At 46.2% G+C, this 19,633-nt stretch overlaps 3 protein-coding genes across 3 annotated transcripts; 2 read left to right on the top strand and 1 right to left on the bottom strand.

Moving 5' to 3' along the window:
• Window positions 1-77: 77 nt before the first annotated feature.
• On the bottom strand, window positions 78-2,948 carry AOL_s00215g537 (uncharacterized protein; the record flags this gene model as incomplete). The annotated part of the gene is made up of 6 exons (XM_011129739.1): window positions 78-173; window positions 231-1,375; window positions 1,460-2,243; window positions 2,308-2,459; window positions 2,552-2,721; window positions 2,815-2,948. 6 exons carry the CDS (start codon window positions 2,946-2,948, stop codon window positions 78-80), a joined length of 2,481 nt encoding a protein of 826 aa, XP_011128041.1.
• Window positions 2,949-3,533: 585 nt separating this feature from the next.
• AOL_s00215g536 (uncharacterized protein) lies at window positions 3,534-6,329 on the top strand (the record flags this gene model as incomplete). Its single annotated transcript, XM_011129738.1, has 12 exons — window positions 3,534-3,719; window positions 3,796-4,236; window positions 4,327-4,446; window positions 4,546-4,755; window positions 4,824-4,944; window positions 5,013-5,197; window positions 5,255-5,315; window positions 5,379-5,509; window positions 5,647-5,676; window positions 5,763-5,843; window positions 5,908-5,965; window positions 6,049-6,329. 12 exons carry the CDS (start codon window positions 3,534-3,536, stop codon window positions 6,327-6,329), a joined length of 1,905 nt encoding a protein of 634 aa, XP_011128040.1.
• Window positions 6,330-14,942: 8,613 nt separating this feature from the next.
• AOL_s00215g535 (uncharacterized protein) lies at window positions 14,943-16,382 on the top strand (the record flags this gene model as incomplete). Its single annotated transcript, XM_011129737.1, has 1 exon — window positions 14,943-16,382. The coding sequence occupies one exon, from the start codon at window positions 14,943-14,945 to the stop codon at window positions 16,380-16,382; it is 1,440 nt and encodes a 479-aa protein (XP_011128039.1).
• Between the last annotated feature and the right edge of the window lie 3,251 nt (window positions 16,383-19,633).

Raw genomic sequence — 19,633 nt, 5'->3', positions numbered from 1 at the left:
TAGATAGGTCGAAGCCAGAATATATCTACAGGATGATAAGACTATGGAGGTAGTACTATGGAAGCTAATGTATATTTTTATATATCCAAGACACCAAATATAAGGCTCGTCCTCCTCCAGTAGTCCTCTGCAGACCTTGACATTCTTTCTCGTTCGTCCGTTTCGATGGAAATCTAAGTAGATGTATTAGTGTATGAAAGATAATGATCTGATATAGAAAGGTTTCTTACCTTCTCTCTAGTACGCTCGACAAATTCCCACGAGAGTACTATTGTGCTCTCCTTGTTCTTCTCGTCTCCGCCAACATCGCGCCTTCTAGCTGTCCGAAATGCGTTATCCAGATAAGTTGTATCAAAGTAGGTCTGTAGAACTTGTTCTCGCTTGAGAGGATTTATAGGTGGGCTAGGATCTGCTTCTTTATCGCCCTTTGCATCCTCGCCCTTTGCATCCTCACTCTTCGCATCCTCGCCATTTGCATCCTCACCCTTTACACCCTCGCCTTCATCCTTTGACTCATCGTTTTTCGTTTCCTTCGTATCTATACTGAGACCAGAAACCCCATTGGTCTGTTTCTCTGCCGACACCAAAGACGCCTCCAGTTCCTCCCATATGGACTTCGCAACGTTCCTCTTGAGAGTATCAGCTGCATCTCGTGACCATACGTCCGCCCCAATGTCATTCATTGATTGAACTAATGCCCGAAGGAATTTAAATACCAGCGGTGACGGCTGGACAGGAAGTTTCGGTGATCCCTCCCACAGACTGTCAAAGGAAACATCAGAAGTCCACTTCCGCCTCGAAAGATCCTTTCCAAATCCACGCAATGCCTTCTTCGCCACACCCTTGGCAAGGAATTCGTAAAGTCTGCTTGTGGCGTCCTTGCCGAACCAGCTTAGATCTATAATAGTCGTATTTGCGTATTGCAGGGATGTATTTCGGATAACTGTTATAAACCGAAGAGCTATGCATGAATTTTCGATGGGCAAGGTTGACTCTGCTTCTTCATCCGTCTGTCGCATTCCATCTACCAGGGTTGACAGGTTCGTTTCTAGTAGCCGGTAGCCTTCTAGTAGCCCTTCGGAATATGTAGAAAGCAAGGATTCTGTATCTTTATTATTCATCTCCTTCAAACTTTCCGGTGCGTCGATTTCGTCATCGTCATCGTCGTTATCTGGGTCCCAATCCTTTTCTTCGGCCATCTTTTTGATATGGATGTAGTTATTGGCGATATTTGAAACCCATTTAGCATGCCTGAGTCGGATAGCTCGAAGGCCGGACTTGTCGCTATGGTTGACGGCTCTCACCATTGCTTTGAGATTCCTTCCACCTTTGGCATTTTCAAAGGAAGATAACATACTAGACCATGAAGCAGGTTCTATAAAGTCGTTAGTAACCGCCGCTTAACAGCAATATCCAAAAAAAAAAAAAAAAAAAAAAAAAAAAAAAAATCGATTCATACCTCTCTTCTTTGTCGTACCGTTAGCAACGAGGGTAGACAACTCGGATCCAAGAACACCTATGCCACCAATGTCCCCATTCAAAACTTCTCGGATCCTTGTATTCACAATTTCTCTAATCTTGTTGAGAGATTGGTTCAAATCTTCGCTATTAAGATCCGATGTCCTTCCCATAACTCCCCGGCTCGCCGCAAGAATGTTGTACCTGATTTGAACTAGACTTTCAACTTGATTTACTACTTTGACGGCCTTTTCTAATCCATCAAAGATAGCCCGTAGTGTTGTTCCAAGCTTGCTTGATATCTCGGCCTTGCAACCATCATTACTCAGGTCGTCGGTCTTGAGCCAAGGTGTGTACTTGCGGATACTTTCGCTGATCCAATTCCCATGAACAGCCATATTGAGTTCCAAGATATCATGGATAGCGGGTTCTTGGAAAATCGGTTTGATCTTCAAAGTAGTCAGGGTATCCGAAAGTCGTCGAGGGAATAGTTGCGTAGATAATCGCAAATTCTCATTCACAAGTCGGATTGCTTCAAGGATTGTCTCCGCTGATACCGTATCTTGTCGGAGAAGGCTGACAACAGCATTCAGACGAAGATTTTGGAAATACATAAAAGTATCTGATGCCGATGATGATGTTATCAGAGAATACGCCCCGAGGCATTGTAAAATCTTACTCGAGTCGGCGTCTAATCTGCATAACTCATGTTCTAAATCACGCAAAATTGTGACTCGGAGATTTGATAGCTGCCTTTCCAGTGATGTGATAAATGGCGATTTTATCTAAGCAAAAAAATGATTCGAGTGAGCCACATGCTGTGATAAATCCGTTGAGTTAAAATCTCACCTTCTCGGAAACCGATCTTCTCAAAAGCCTAGCAAGGATATATAATTTGGCGGCAACCAACGGTGCTTTGTCGCGTGACAAGGTGCGAGATATTGCGACAGGGCAATTCGAAAGGACTGCGAGCTCCGCGGCAGTTACACGATTCTTTCTATCTGACTTCCAGCGAAGGAAAACGACGGGCTATTAGTTTCACCCTATTCCAACCTATGGAATTCAAAAGAAATGATTGTTCCTTTCTCCTAACCTTTGTTGTCCTCATTTTCTTTCATAGTAACAGCATTTGCCGCCTTTTTCTGCAGTGTCCCGTAATTGCACTGCTTTGAAGCCTGGGAAAGGTGGAACTCGACCCGTTGAATTGAATCATTCATTTCAATGATCCTTTCAGCTGTCTTTAACAAGTCTCGGTAACTCTCACTAAAGAAATAATTTCAAAAGGGATATTATTATTTTTATTAGATTCCCGTGGACCTGCATAAGTTGCGACTTGGGTTCAATTGGTGCTCGTACCCGACGAGCGCGCGGAGTCCTTCCTTCTTCTCCTGCAATGCTACGCGTAGCTGCTTTTCCGTCCCTCGGACGGAAGCCACGGGATGTTGGAATGCATCCTCCCACTTCTCCAACTTGAGGCCGTCGACCGCCATGGTTATGGAGCGACCCTTTCCCAAAATTTCCAGGGATTTCCCAAGAAGTAGGTTTCCGTTGATTCCAGTGGTTCTTTCCGGACAGAACAGAAATCCGACGGTAGATTTTCTTCAGTTCGCGGACACTGGATTGGATTTTCCTACTTTACTGAAGGATGTTAATGAGGTTCCAAATTGAAGTTGCCACAGTGTGCGGGGAACTGACCACGTAAATTAATAGCTCGGCTGGTGTATGCAGGTACAGATGAAGTCAAATTGAGGGAGTGAGCCCGAGAGTACAAGCTGGAGCTTAGAAGAGGTAACAATCCCTGCAAGACCGTTCCGGCCAGTCAGGAACAGTTGTTTAGCTTAGGGCTGGGACGAGGGAAGGCAGAGCCAGCAATCGGATTAGGCCATGCAAGTGAAGTTCAAAGGGGACCCCAGACCAAGCAAACGCGCAACGTCCTAGCAACCAGCGCAACACGTCTGTGATGATCTTAAGAAACAAACCATACGCCATATGCATCTTTTTTATATTACATCAAAGTACTTCGAATTCACAGATTGCCTAATCTTGGGAGAGACACCACGCTAGGACCACTAAGAATGGCTGAGGACTACGATGCTGATCTGGCAGAGGCCATAAGGCTCTCGTTGATGGATCAGGGATCTGGGGACACTAATGCGGCTGCAACAACAACAAAATCAACTCGTATCAAGAAGGAAGAAATCGATCCACCAATAATTATACTGGATGATAGCGATGACGATGATAAGATTTTGGTCAAAAAGGTCAAAGATACAATTTTAATATTTCCAAGTATCTTCGTTTTAAGACTATTAACATAATATATTTCTATATAAATAGGCTATCAAGAAGGAGGAAGAACAAGAGCAACGGGAACGAAGCAAGGGCAAATCCAAGGCAATCAAGAAGGAGAATATCAAGGAAGAAAGATCGAAGTCTTCGGGATTGCTAGGATTGGATAGAGGCCGGATGGAGCGAGAGCGTCTAGCGAGACTGAAGCGAAAGACTCCGGATGACAGCTATGTCCCGCAAGCTAAACATGCAAAGTCACTGGCGACACAGGACCTGACAATCAAGAAGGAGGAACCGACTGAATCATCGTCGGCAGGGCCAAGCAAGAGTACAAGAGGACCCTTCATGACTTTGCGCGACTTGCAAGAAAGAGTAACCAATTATGTTCCACGAGCTACCCAATTTCATGATGGTATCGTCAAGAAGACATATATTCAAGGAGTCGCCCGTACATCTGACGATATTACTATCGAAGAAGTACTCCAGAAGGTAAACCTGAGACCATAAGAGCTCCCTCGAATCCGGATCACCGGCACAATTACTCTATATGATGCTAATGCCGTCTGACGGGTTGAACAGGACACCCTGCAAACTGCTGTTCTCTCAGCGTACCAATGGGACTTCCTCTGGATTCTAGAGAAGATCAAAACCGGAGAATGTGACCTTGTGCTAGTGCTTCATGCAAAGGAGGACGAAGTGGTGCGTACATACATACCAACTGATTTCATATTTCGTATCTGCAACAAACTAAATGCAACAGCTTTGAGGAAGAGACTGACGCATTTGGATAATTTCCAGGTTGACCATTATCGGAGGAATCTGTGTAACATCCCACGAACACGCCTCTGTTTCCCAGACATGTCTGGGAATGTAAATATTATGCACTCGAAGCTGCAACTTTTGTTCCATCTTACTCATTTACGGGTAGTGGTTCCAACAGCCAATCTTACATCCTATGATTGGGGAGAGGCAACTGGGACAGGCAGCAACGAAGGTGTCATGGAGAATGTTCGTGAGATGCTCTTGAGTAATGTGTCACCTAGGGTTTGAGGATGATCTGACTCGGTGTCATACAGAGCGTATTCATTATCGATTTTCCAGAACTACCAAAAACTTCGACAGAAGGATCGACTAATCCTTCTCACACACCCTTCTCGAGAAATCTCTTACATTTCTGCAAGGCAAAAGGGATGCCGTGTAAGTCCACCTCTACACCTTGGCAATCTTATAGTCAGCTTCGGAAGGCTCATGACCGCATCCTCCAGCCGATATCATAAAAAAAGTCGACCAAGTCTACGACTTTACTCGAAGCCAGCGATTAGGCTTTGTTTACAGTATCGGGGGCTCGCATCATGGAGATGAAGCACTCAGAAATGGAGTTTGTGGATTAGCCTGTGCTGTCAGGGATTTGGGGCTAAAGACCCGAAAGCGAGTGGAGGCCGACTATATTGTAAGTTTATGCTAATATTCCATGTGTCGACGGTACATATCGCTTATCTATCACTAGACCTCGTCTCTAGGAAGTCTAAATAAAGAGTTTCTACTAAGGATTTATCGCGCTCTTCACGGTACGATCCGATCTTGCATTAGCATCAACTCTACTAGGGCTAAGACAAAACCTTGATTAATAGGCGACGAAGGGAAGAAATCCGTCCAGAATATTCCTAAAACGTTTATTGGCCGCCAAGTTAAAGCACCAGAGGACGAGAGTACGGATTCGGAGACAGAGGAAGATGAGAGCGACGACAAAGTCTGGAGAGATGTTCGGAGTTCCATGCGAATATACTTTCCGTCTCGCCGCACCGTCGCAACAAGCAAAGGCGGGATTGAGGCAAGTACGCGTGTTTTTTGACATATGCAGCTAACCGACCTCGCTAATGCGCAACATATTTCTTGTAGAACGGTGGTACAATATGTTTTCAACGACAGGTACGTACTGATATACCTGAGAATATACATTCTACCCCTGCCAGACGAGCAATGCTCATGTGATATCAAAAAAATCTATCATCTAGTGGTTCAACGGTTCTAAATTCCCACAATCGTTGTTGCATGATTGCCAGAGTGTCCGTCGAGGCATGCTTATGCATAACAAGGTAGGGGGTTTTGTACTAAATTGTGTGATATCACGTAAATTGGTGATTTTGACTTAGAATCTAGATCATATTTGTTCGTCTCCCACGGCCTCGTGGAAATAGTATTGGCTGGGCATACGTTGGTAAGGCCAATCTGTCTCTTACATCCCCTGGCTGCACCCCACGAGGCAAATAACTGATCCAGGCATTGATTGACGACTTGCAGGTTCTCACAATCTTAGCGAAAGCGCATGGGGTAAACTAGTGTGGGATCGATCAGAGAAAGATTTCAAGATGTCCAATCGTAATTGGGAGTGTGGTGTAATCGTGCCCGTAGCTCTTCCTGACGGGCAGGAACACACTCGGGGACCTCGAGCTGAGGCATCGACACCGGATATGGGCATTTTTACAGACGTCGTTCCGGTGCCTATGTCGATTCCATCTGCAGTTCTTTCGACGGTAGACAACCCACCATGGTATTTCGGCGAGTTGCGTGGGGACTCGTGAATCTTGGTGATTACGGCCGTTTAACCTCCCTCCTAGTGATAAGAAGCTGGGGTGGAGAGTGTAGTCTAACCTGAATAAATTTAAAGTTCAGTGAGTTGTCCTTACCTTCTCATGCACGAACCTGGTCTGCGGTCACCTAGATTATGCAGCCAAACAAAACGGTTGTTATGGGCAGCAGGCAAAAATCGAGGAAGCCCGAGGGGCTGTTCGCAACGGCTTCTCTTTCTCCCTCTTTTTTTTTTTTTTTTTAACCGTCGGGTTGCATCGAGATCCAGATTAAAAAAATTATGATAATGGCGGTTTCTTTTTTTTGCCTGTCACATCACTACCCGTACCCCTCTTTGAAGGGATTGTTTGTTGTATACGGGCGATGAATGTAGTTTGTGCATTTTAGAAGGTAGCGTCAGCATCATTCAAGACGTAATTCAAAGGAATCTAGATGTGATCACCATCAATTCGTCCCGCTGGGATAATTTTGAGCAGAAAGAGGAATTCATAGCGAAGCTGCCGCTCCTGCAGGTGTATACAATGCAAGGGATATTTTTCGCTTCCCCCACTTGCATTGGAATATTGGTAGTCTCGGGATATTGGGCTGAACAAGACTGCGAAAAAAAAAAAAAAAAAAAAGTCTGCGTGTAGACGCATGTATTCTCGGGGACAATTTGGCTTCTCCATGGTTTCCCGTTGTTTTTCTCACCGGCTCGCGGTCATTACACTTAGTCATATCGCCAGGAGCAAAAAAACGCCCCGGGCCCATCCAAGGACGACGTTAAAATTGCTCAACAGGCTGGGTCTTTTTCGTGCTATGTAGATGAAGTAGGAACTAGCTCTTTTTTCCCCGAGTGACTGACGATCGGTCGAATAAGTTCGAATAGGAATCCGTCGGCCGGCGCTAAGTTCATGCCTGTTTGAGAAAGAAAGACCTGATATACCATATGTCGTTGATTCTGCTGTCGTTTGAGCTAAAGCTAGCGAGCAGTTGATATCATGCCGAACGGAGACGAAGAACAGAAACAAAAAAAAGGCATCAGTTGCAGTTGGTGATGCAAGATGCATAAATGAATGATTACGAGGCTTGGAATGTGCCCGGCTTGGGAGATTAATAGATTTAAGAGAACGACGGCATATTAGTTACACCGTACTGTGCAATGCCGAGGCATCGTGGAATGTTCTTTTTCACGGGATCTATGTTGGATATCGTGAACCGGAAACATCAGCTCAGCTCCTGCTGCCCAGTTAGTCCAACGGTAAATTGAGATATCGATACCTTGCTGGGTCCGATGATCGATCGGGATGTTTGTTTCTTCTCGATCAGATAGTTAGGTGGAAGGAGAGATGTGTGTCTCTGTGCAATGTAATGTAAATGTCATGTAAAAGTAGCTGTGTCTGCAGTGCGTTGATTGTTGAAGATTTGGGCTATTAACCGCCAATGCTCTAGCCTCAAGCCTAGTACCGAGGCATCTTAGCTTAGAAACTAAGATGGCCCGCTTCTGAGCTTCAGCATCATAGCTTATGCCTAATTGGATTTGGAGGGTTCACTGACGCTCACGGTTAGTATTCGGAGCCACCGGCAGTACATGTGAGCTTCTAGAGCGTCTTCCCCACCCAACTTGGCTTCTTGAAGGGGTTCTGTGGCGGCCTTGAAGGGCGGCGAGAAAAAAAAAAAAAAAAGCTGGAGAAAGAAAAAGCAGCTCGGCCTCACAGACCACAAAAATTTGCTAGGATGGCCAATCAAGGCTTCCGCATGTAACTGAGGCTTGCAGAATGGCATTGGTTTCGAAGTTTTGGATATTTTTCCTTCGCGAAAAATTGCGATTCGAGTTTCCAGTCGTGGCCTAAAACTGCAAGCCATGTCCTGCTTAGGCATACTTAGCATTGCGGAGTCCCTTTCCACCTATCGAAATAAGTCCCCTATGCTTTAGGGCTGGACCGAATCGCACTGACCCAAGGCAACTAGGTTAATGTTAGCCTATAGGTTACGCCGACGCCTGCGGGTTCTCTGGACGTATGTAAGACCATGGAAGATGCAAGCAAATCAAGGGGAGCGAGTGAAAGAGAGTGAGAGAGTGAGTGAGAGAGTGAGACCGAGGGAGCGGACGGACGCCCTCCTAGCATCTCGGATTTGGTGAATCACTGACTGCAAAGGTTAGCCGCTGTTGGAAGACCTGAGCTGAGGCTGTGCCCCATGTTGCATATAACATCTGAACCCGAGTATACAGGTGTACCGGTCTACGGAGGACCGGAGATGCAGTCGAATCGATGTCTGGTGACTCTCTCAACTTGCAACTTGTGTGTGAGTGTGTGTGAGTGTGTCTGCAACTGAATCCATACATCATCCATCCATCCATCCAGGCGTTACATGTATGTAATTGGGGGCACCGCGGCCAGGCCTGCAGGTGCAGTTGAGGTCCTGCCAAGGTCAGGGCGGTTGAGGATTCGCTTGGGTAATAGTTCCATGCAAAGTGCAAGCTGAGCCGATTGATCGCGGTGGAAATGGAAATTACTCTGTTGCTGCTGAACCAAGTCTTCGGGTTCCGAATAGAAGTTAACATGTAACGGGTAAGCCCTGCTCTACACCCTCAGGAAAAATTCAAGAGACTGGGCTAGGCTAACCAAGAAGTTTGACATTGCTGTTTTTAGTTGACCATGGCTGGGGTTTGGACGACAAGGAGCATGGAATGTTCCGTTTGGTCAGTGCTGAACATGAACCAAGTTAACCTGACAGGCCTGGCCGCTGGGATATCACTGTTCAAACTCCAGATTCATGGCATGACCTCGAGGGTTTGGAGCGCCTTAACGTCGTATGACTAGGTAGCCATATTGGCAAATATTGCTGTCAGAGATTACCAATATCGAGATCATCCACCTGATACAATAGCTGATGCATGATATAGCGCTATATTGCCTTAGAATACGAAATCAGCCAAAGTTTGGAGCTGGTCTGTCCTGTTGTGGAGACCAAAGCAAGTAAAGCATCAGAAATCTCAAATGTCGGCTTGGGATATTGTGCATGTTTGTGCATACAGCGTAGCTTCACAGGATATTTCTGCACTGGCCGTTGTCTCATACATGACCTTGGGACCAGGCGGACTTTACCCTGGGAGTACCTAGTTCTGCTTCATCAGTGGTATGGCCATGGCCATTGGCAACGATTCGAGCCGCAGGACGCTGCTACTGCCTACTCCGTACGTGTACCGACCAGTCGATACCGGGCTCAAGAGCCGTAGTGGATACCCTATCGGCAAAATTGCATTTAGGGATACTAGCTAGTATTAGTGCCATGGATCCAATGCCGTTACACTGGCTCATTTAATTATCATAGAAGGTCGCAGTCGGATTTATTTTAAAAATTTCTTTCGCAAATGTGAACCCGTCGGTGTAAATGCATGCATGAAATACTCCCAAATTTTCCGCACACATGGCCAGAATAAGAAAAACGAAAAATCATAATCGATTGGAAATCTTTACTTTATTCTATTTTTATTTTTGCCTTTTATTTTTTTTTTTGTTCGACGTGGTGCCGCATGGGAAAGTGCATCAGAACCGCGCGCGCTCATATTTTCCAGAATTTTACTCTTTCGACTCTTGGTCTTGGTCAATCGATCTGACACTAGCTGTTCTAGGACAAATATCTATGTAAGGACAAAAAGGAAATGGTGGGCTCCGCTGACTCGAGATAATCGCACCCTTGAGTCATGGGACTATTAGATCCGGCGGTGACCGAAATTCCGTCCCCCTGCGGTCAGTGTACAGAGCTTTGGAGGCGATCTGGTGGCAAGAATTGCGGCATCCTTCTGCAGCCTTTGATTGTGTGCTGTTTTTGCTACAGAATTGTCCAATCCAATGACAGTTGGCTTCGTGCTTTCAGGCGGAAGGAGCGTTTCTTTAAGGCCACAACTATCGAACTAGTTAACTGCCCGCTGGTCTAAGGGTGCATAGAATGAGAAAGAAGGTCAAGGGAGTCTACCGAAATAAATTTTGATTAGCGAGCCGCTCGCTCCACGCTAACCTAGGCCGCTCTGCTGGGCCCATCGCAGATTAATATCAACGGACGACGACTCTGCTGGCTAGCTACGTAGTATGCGGTAGTATGCATCATCCCATGGTTCAATTTCAAGCAACCAAAGCGTTTTATCCACAGACGCAAATACTAGACACTAAAAACCAAAACCAAAAGCCCCCTGATCAAAGTGGAGTTAGTTGAGCTGCCGGCAGAGCCTGAGATTGGCCGTGTCGGAAATGATCGCATTCATATCAAACCATATCCCTTCATCTCCGAGACATTTAGCGGTTCGGAAGCTCGATCGAAGGCATAGGTTCCGCTGTTATTACCACATGGCAATCCAGCCCGTGGGAACCTCCAAAGTCGGCGAATAAGCGATAACGGTACCAATCCTTGGGGATCAAGTCAAGGCCCAAATCAGAGGTCGAATTATCCCTTTGTCGGTGCCACTGGCATGGAGGCGTTGTGGTGCGAGAACGCCACCTATTAAGGCAAGATGGTGGATGCGGAAGATGAGACACCGGTATTCCTTGTTTTGACCCAAGAACCCGTGAGGATGTCGCCCTAGCCTGGCCTGGGAATTGGATTGCTGCAGATTTTTTTTCGCCGCGGAATTAACCGATAAAGTTGATGAAAGGATTGAGTGTATCGGAACATTTTCTCTTTCTTCCCAAGACCCCGCTCAGTTCAGGCCAGTTGGGTTACAGGATGCATGATTCGTCACTTTAAATCCTGGTTCGGTAGGAAGGAATGCCAAAATATGCATTTCAGCGATTTGGCTGTCTCGCCCGTGCATGCTTTCCGACAAGCTATAGAGTCCGAGCCTAAAACAACTGTAATGGGTTTTTTTTCCCTTTCCTGATTAATCCTTCCTCTTTTTTTTTTTTTTTTTTTTTTTTCTCAGACAAGTGATACAAGCAAACTATTAATTTGATGGCTGTTGTCTCGAAATGGAACTGGCGGCTGGAACGAACAATGCGCATCATTTTGATGTTTCTCTCCGTGGCAGGTGTTTTTTCCAACCAAACCCCATCCGAGGCTCGGGGCAAAAAAACAGGGAATGCCTTGGCACAAAGGAAAGGCGACCATACAATGCTGTTCCCTTCGATTTAGCGGGTACACAGGCTGGTTAGCTCGAAAGCCATGATGCGGGCTCCAGCATCCCTTTCCATTGTGTTGAACAGGAAACAGGAAATAGAAGGATACCGGCGCTGAGGTTGACGGCTGGGGATCAGTTAATGTGATAGAATGCCATCATCCGCGACCCGTCGCCCTTCGTATCAATGCTGTTTAAGCTTGTTTGCTCGGTGGTTAGAAATGTTTTAAAGAGACGTTGTCGATGCGGTTTATCAACTAGACATGAACAACATGTGGCCTATATCGTCCGTCTCGAACATCTTCGTGAGAAGACCGATCGAGTCCCGAGAACGGTTTCAGGATAAAAAGCAAATATGCATGAAGGTCAAGAAAGAGTTAAGGTATCGGCTTGCTGGGCGCGGGCGTCGTAAGTGTAAAGTACGTATGTAATGTAATGTATGTACTAGCAACGGGATAAGGTCGAACAAAGAGGGAAGGGAAGGGAAAGGGTGTTTGGGACAATGGGGAATAAAATGTTAGGCTGAGAGTGGAGCAGTTGTGGTTGATTAACTGATCGAGAGTAGCAGCGCGAGTGCGGACGCGGAGACCCAGGGTAATGGGCAAGCAGACTCGCCGAAGAATGACTGCACAGGGCAGAAAAGCACGGCGGTAGAAAATAGTAGGTTGACCCAGCCAATTTCAATGAATATTGGAAGAAAAAGAAAGGAAGGAAGAAAAGGGGACGATTGATGGTGCCTTTACCTAGCAAGACTCTGCTTTGTGAGCTAGCTACCCACAAGACAAGTTAGAGCATGTTAGCGGTACAGATGTATAAAAAGTATTACCTATTAGGCGGGAAGGCTTCTCATTAGCTGCGTTCTCCAAGGGCAGTGGTAGCAGTAAGTCTAGGTTCGGGTCGATGTTCGGGTTGGCTCAGGACTGTATCATATAGGCAACGGCAGTCATCATTTTGTTTATCGAATTTTTTTTTTCCCCGGCCCTCTTCCATTGCATTGCATTGCCATTTTCATTTCTTACTTCGAAGGTTGTTTCTCAAATCGTACTAATGCCAACAGTACTTAGTTGAGTAAGTCCATCGATACTCTCAGCACTCAGCCATTCAAAGCTAGAAGGAGGCACCAAGACGAAAGATTTCCTATATGCACGGTGCGAATGGACAGCCGGATTTGCAAATACTTACCATTTGGCGGGACCTCTGCCTTCAACCTCCAATCAGTCGGCCCTTCCATTTCCCCTTGACGGTCAAACGAAGCTTAGTCGCGTGGTTTTTTTTTTTTAACTAGCCGCATCAAATAAATCCGAAGTCCGACTCCGTCGACTTGTAAAACACGTTTGTGGTTGGCGACCCCGAACATCAAAAATCTGTGCGGATATTAGCTGTCGCTATGCGATAGCTTCAACATCCTCATTTTATACGGCACTTTCTTTTTTCGGCCTCCCACCCCAGCTGCAGCACGAGACTGCAGCTGCACCTGCGTCGGCAAATCAGCTTCTGTGACGACGGTTTAATTACCCAGATTGATTCCTGGCCCGGTCCAGAGCTGTCGTATAGTTGCACTACTGCACTGTTTTCGAAGCTCTCTTTCAGAGGGACCTAAAAAGGATTCGAGTAGAATATAAAACCGAGGAACAAAACAAAAAAGAAAAAAATAATAATTACCGTAGCGATCTCATTTATGTAAGTCCTCTCCAGTATCACCAAGATTAGCCTTGCATATACCATTCTTCTAGAACCACATCTCATGGTTCATCATACCACGGCTCCCGTCCAATTCCCACCTTCCGAGTACGTCGCACTTGTCAATGTGCGCTTCTTTATTCCCCATAGAGCTTCTGTCGAGACCTTGTTCGGACGCGGGGCGGGGAAATTATCTGTTTTGAAGTCGGCATCGTATCGTGGTGGCTTTCATCAAGCTACTAATCGCTTATGTGCGTGGTAATCTTGCCTTTGAGTTCTCCAGTCCCCTCTTGTAACCAATCGAGCGTGGACCTCTCCCCTAGCTTTGTGTAGCCACGCGCCTGTGTCTTTAACTCAAGAAGAGAAGGCAGTTAAGGAAGCTCTTCCACCACCGTTTGATATTCCCATAGGAGAGGTCTGTCATACACTCCCACGCTCATTTCACGTCCTTCTTCATCTTGCACATGTGCGTATCTTCCCCCAACCACACGCAACGTGAACACATGCAAGCTGTGCTACCACAGACGCCGATGTTTCCAGTCAATTGCCAATTCTGTGTTTTCGTCAATACCCGTACTGCAGAAACAGTTGCGGGACCCAAAATGCCATTGACCCCACTTGTATCCAAGTTCCCTATAGTGGAAGATAGCTGACTCCGCTGCTAGCCACCCTTAGTTGTATAATTGGACCCATCAATTTCCTTTTCCAACGAAGAAGGAACTTAATTTATCCCCACGTTTCCCTTTCCTTCGATCCCACGCGGCCTTCGGAGGATATCAGGCTGCATAGGGTCCCAGACCTGATTCATTTTTTGGAGATCAGGTTTTTTTTCTTTCTCGATTCGGAATTTGTCCCTCGGCTTTCTTAAGAATAGTCGTGGACACTCGGGAGATATCGAGATAAGTGAAATCTGTTGAAAGGGACGAACGCGGAAAGAGTTTAGGCGTACTGCGGAAGTACCTCATATTGTCGACATCGGAAGCTTATTTGGGCCGGAGTGGGCATCCGATCTTTTTTTTTTTTTACTTTTCCCTAGAAGGCACTACTTGTCTTTCGCTTGATAGTTCACCGAAGGAGAAACTATAACTTCGAGTCTATCACCAGGAGGAAGATTCAGCAAGGCATCAAACCGAAAGTATCGTCAGAAAAAATAATTCAAACTCCAGCTACCTACTCCCAGAAATAACAGGTATAGGATATCCAAGACCCTGCTTCGAGGTTTTCTATAATCCGGCAAGAACACGCTCGTGTGCGATATATTCATCGCATTGCAAGGCCGTGAGCAGCGTGGCCACCGAATTCGATTCTAACTCTTATCTGCTCAAGGGCCGCAGACGCACGCACAACCATCTGTGTGCGTGTTTTCCACGAGCATCCTTGCACGGGGCCTTCGATCGCCACGTTGATTTGGATACATTGTATTGTTGAACCGATTTTGTCTTGCGGGGAGCGAGAGAGAAGAAGACAAAGACGGGATAGCTTGACCAGCTGATAAAGTCACCGAGATCCTTAATCCTGAGGACGATAGATGCCGCCTCAACTCGGTCGAGAATCCAGTGCTTGTGCTTGTGCTCGTGCCTGTACTTCTACGTGCCTAGGCTCGATAGGTTGCTGGCGTAAACGTGAGTGGTGGTCTTTGCAGCAGTATACCGTTGATGATATAGCCTGCCTGCTTTGTTGCTAACATATTCCCACCGCCGGGCCTTCCTATTAGTCTGTAACAATCTCCTCCTCCTCCCATATAAGTCGGCAATTACAACATCATACCCATTCACTCACTAAAATCAACTAATATCCCACCGACAGACGTGCGAATCGCCGTCAACTGCCCACCATGTCTTCGGCTGGATCTCTGATCCAACCAACCATATCCAATGTCTTCTGTCAAACAAACGAGGATGCTTTGATGATTGTAGAACTTATTCTGCAGAGGCAACTGTTCACTGTGCAAAGGCGCGCACAGGATAGGGAGAGGGCTTCGGCTGTCCAATCGGGAAATGTCTTCGTCTTCGAACATACCGATACCGGGATAAAGCGATGGACCGACGGTGTTCACTGGAGCCCAAGCAGGATACTGGGGAACTTCCTGCTATACAGAGAGCTATCGCGACCATTCCCCCCGGGACAAAAAAAGAGGGCCCAAAGGAAGAATACCACAAAGGCTAGAAGGCCTCCGAATGCCGACCCTATGGAAGATCCTCATCAACAGTTCCACCCCATTGGTATGGATCCGGCAAGAGCTGGTCCTCCGGGCGATTCTGATCGCTCCTTAGTAGGCTCTTTGATCGATTCATATGATTTCAAGATGAACGGCCTGGTGAAGAAGACAATCAGCATACAGGACGAGAACAACCGACAATTCCATTTGATCTCATACTATATTCCTCAAGATGTCCTTGATAACCGACTCACCAGACCGACTGAGATTTCATCCTATGCCCATATTCGACCGCGTAGTACTCTCTTCATATCCTCTTCGTTAAGACAGCCGACATCGGATGTTTCCAGGAGGCCTTCGTTTATCGATGATGGAGCCGACGCAATGTTTGAGGCGCAGACTGATGAGGATGATGATTCCTCTCCTTCGAAAATCGGGTCATATGGCCGACATGATCCACACCATCCACACGCTTTCCTTCCTAGTAGCTTCCCAGGTGGCCCGTCTGACTACAATTATATGCAGTCCCCAGTCAACTACTTCCCTCCAACAGGCAGTCCTCATGGCTATCCCGGTGATATTGGGCATCAAAGTGATCCAATGAAAGTTGAGGAGTATGAAATTGGCCATGGTAGCCACAATCCTAGGTACCACCCGCCGTACCAACCATATACTACAAGCCTAAGCAGCGCCCCTGTTAGCGCTCCACTTTCCCTTCCTGCTCAAACCGAAACCGTCACCTCACAAAGTTGGTCTGGAAGCCCTTATTCTGGTTTTCAATCATCTCCTCTTAATACGAGTGCGTTGTCGGGAAGTGCACCATACCGATCCACCTACTCGACTGTCGGGGCAGCCCATTATGATCGTCCAATGGTTCCTAGCCCGGCCGCTTCTAACTATAGCTCCGCTTCTTCGACTGCATGGACCCAGCCAATATACGGCACTCACAGTCCTCAACCCGGGCCACAGCAAATGCAAGATCGGAGTCGGTTTCCTCAGGAGAATTTCGTTGGCTGGACATCCTCGCCCCAATCAGCACCGGGGCAAAGAACAGGCACAGTGAACGACGAAGACGTCCTCCATCCCTATCCCCCTCCACAGTGGACCGGCCAGTAAACGAAGGCTCCGGGTATGAAGCTGAAACATGGATAGCTTGTTTTGATCTGTTATCGATATCGATCCTCTTTGTTTTATCTTTCTTTCTCTCTTTCTCATCATTTTCCATTTCCTTTTCCTCGGCATTCCGGTGGTCGCGGCGCTTGCTTGGGTTCTTTTTTCCAAAAAAAATATATGTTACTTGTAAAGAGGGCTTCGTGGGAAGAAACGGTCTACACGATCTTTGTTGTAATGTTAGCGTCTCTGTTTATATCTTCTTACCTCCTTTTGAAATCGTAATGGACATAGAAGTGTATTTCCTACTACTATCTTTCTTCTTATTCTTCCCCCTCTTTTCCTTAAAACTCTTCCTCGACGAATTTGACGGGGAGCCGAAAGGTATCGGTGGTGATGACAGAAATATTCATCCTTTATCTTTTCCCGCTACTTCAAAGAAAATATTACATCAAACTTCCAATGCTTTGTGAGCGGGATAGACAGCGTAGAAACATTTCCTTCTCTGTTAGTTTAAAAGTGGTCCTGTTCCTGAAAGCATCAAGGGACCCGGCTGGATACCAACAGCCAATGGCCGTATGTGGAAATCAAGTCCGGGCAGGGAAAGGTCCCATCTACAGATAGCTACTATAGCTCTGTGAATGTCCTCTGAGAAACTCCAGGGCCGCAGAGAGTACTGCAACCTAGAACCGTCTGTGTCGAAGCTTTTCCCAGAAGGTTATCGTCCCGTGAAAGGTTGAATATCTTAATAGATGTTGAAGGATGTAAAAGAAGGAAGGAATTCCAGGATCCATTCAGATCAGGTTGTAGTGGTAAATTCAAACAAAAGGGCAAAGCATTAAGGGACTACAGGGTAAAAAAATATGCCAGTTTACATGGCGCTTAACTAGAGAAGGACCTCGAATCGAAAACAGAAGCGTTTATTGAAGGAGGGAGACCAAAATCGGATTAAGTGACTTCACAAGGCTGGGTCGCGTTGGATTCCAGGTTGAACTCGAGTAAGAACGCCCAAAGGAGGATATATCTTTGACGAAGATGGAAAAGACTGGCAGAGAGAATATTAAAGGGGGCGTAGTGGTGTATTGGTACAATAAAATAAATGTAGTGTAGTGCAGTGTAGTGTCGATATGTGAAAGTTAGAATCCAAGGTGACGTCCAAGAAGGTTGGTGTCGACAGTGTTGATTCCGGTGCAGCAGCCCAATGGCAAAAGATGCCTGTAGAAATGATAATGGCGGAGGACCCTTCCCCACTGACCGAGATGCAAGAATTAGCAAAAACATATTAGAGATTACGCACCTGAAGATGACTAAACCAGGAATTCACTTCCTTGCTAACCTTTGGTAAAGGGAAACGGGGGCGGCTCAACCTGCAATCCGTACATGACCAGATAAATCACAACTGGACACACCAAGTTGGTGCCTTGGTTGCGTGCCTGTGGTGTGCCATTCGTCTGGGACCGTATGGACCCTTTGCAGTAGCGAATAAACGCACACCGTACATGCACCGGGGCAGAGCTCTCTGTTTTTTTTTCTTTCGTTCTTTCGGTTTACTGCCCCGAAGGCCTGGAAGGTTTCGACAAGCTCACATGTTGAATACGAAGTCACGACCCAAGATTTCAAAAAGACTAGTAAGAATAGATATAAATATGGACAGGATGACGCGAAACATAACCCACTTACCTGCATGACGAAGATGCTATCGTAATTACATGCCGGTTGGGCCACAGGAAATATCCTACGTTGCAGCGAGAGAATTGGGCAGACTAATATACCTGGGGATCCCGAGAAATCTGTTGTTATGCTGAAGGTGGTTTATCGACCTTCTGTCCCGCTACTTAAAAAAGGTCAGGCAAGAAAAAAAAAAAAAAAAAAAAAAAAAAAAAGACCGAAAAAAGACTACCTTACTAAACGGCATGGCTTCCACGCCTCCAGACCCGGTAGAATCGTAAATATCCCTCTCTGTGTATGTAGCTGCAGCTGTGCGCCGCTAAAGCTCGACTAAATTGTCTCCTTAGTGGCTGAGGAGTATCTGACCCCAGAGAAGAAAATATAAAAAAATAAAAAAAGAAATAGGTCAGGTAAGAATATGTAAGGGTAAGGTATATCGGAATTCCCAAACGTTAGTTCACAGAGTAAATTGGCAAGGGCATATCAGACGAACGGAATTCACAATCCCGGAATACAGATGCAGTGTGGACACCCCGATTGGTCCCATACCATCGAAAGCTGGGTTGTGGAGTGTGGGTTTTTCCCTCGCATTCGGGGTCTTCTGTACGACGGTAAATCCAGTGCACTGTTGGCGGGAATACAAACCTACGATATGTACCATCTGTACGTAGTAAACCAAACGAAGGGGAAAAAAAAAAAAAAAAAAAAAAAAACCTTGTAGCTGATGTCCTCCCGAGTGCAAGACTGGCCCGTGGGATTTTCCGCCTTTTTCCCCCTCGCCTGGTAGCTTAAGGGGTCACCGCTTCTTTCTAGGGTGCTGCCTCTTTTTTTTTTTTCTCTCTCTCTTTTTGGGCGCATTTCTTGGGCTTGCTTTCTTTTATTTTTCAGGATTTCCCCCCCTCGTTCTCGATTGATAAATGTTACACAATATTTTGTTGAGCGGTATAGGTAACTGCGATAAAATCGGTCGTTCCCAAATTGCAAAATATCGCCAGGGTAGTCCTGCTAGGGATGAGATTTTTTAAAAGAGTTGTGATACTCGAGCTGGTGAGACATTGGGTTCGAGGCTTTGAGACATGGCGCTGAGGAATTCGAAGAACTGTCTACTCGAACCCTTTCGGATGATGCCGCGAACCGAGAGGGACAGCACAAAAAGTAGGTCGTTGAAGTTGGTCGGTTGAAGAATCAATGACTCGACTAATTTACCGCCTTGCATGAACGTTTTGGCCTTGTGATTTGGGGCTCCTTTCGCTTCGATTCGTCTGACCAAAAGTCTTTGGAATCGGTTTTTTTTATTTTTATGTGGTGGTATTCCCAAGACTGGGTGCATAAACGTACATGAAATCGAGCCATTAAGTCTGGCTCCGGTTTGGGGTAGGCGGCAAGCACGGGACTTATCACATATGCGACCAAGCTGATATGGCTGACCTTGGGTATAATTGGCGGGATACGCATAATAAATATCCGGATATGGCGAACAAACGAAAGGAAACCGGGAGCTCAAGCTGCAGGCGAAGAAGGGGAATGTAACGGAAAGCAAAAATTAAAAGAAGACGCAGAAAATAAAACTAAAGTATCAGTGGACATGT

Source organism: Orbilia oligospora, assembly GCF_000225545.1.
Source record: "Orbilia oligospora ATCC 24927 unplaced genomic scaffold scaffold00215, whole genome shotgun sequence".
Lineage (NCBI taxonomy): Eukaryota > Fungi > Ascomycota > Orbiliomycetes > Orbiliales > Orbiliaceae > Orbilia > Orbilia oligospora.
The sequence above is the reverse complement of the archived record's forward strand: the minus strand, read 5'-3'. Positions and strand labels throughout refer to the sequence as shown.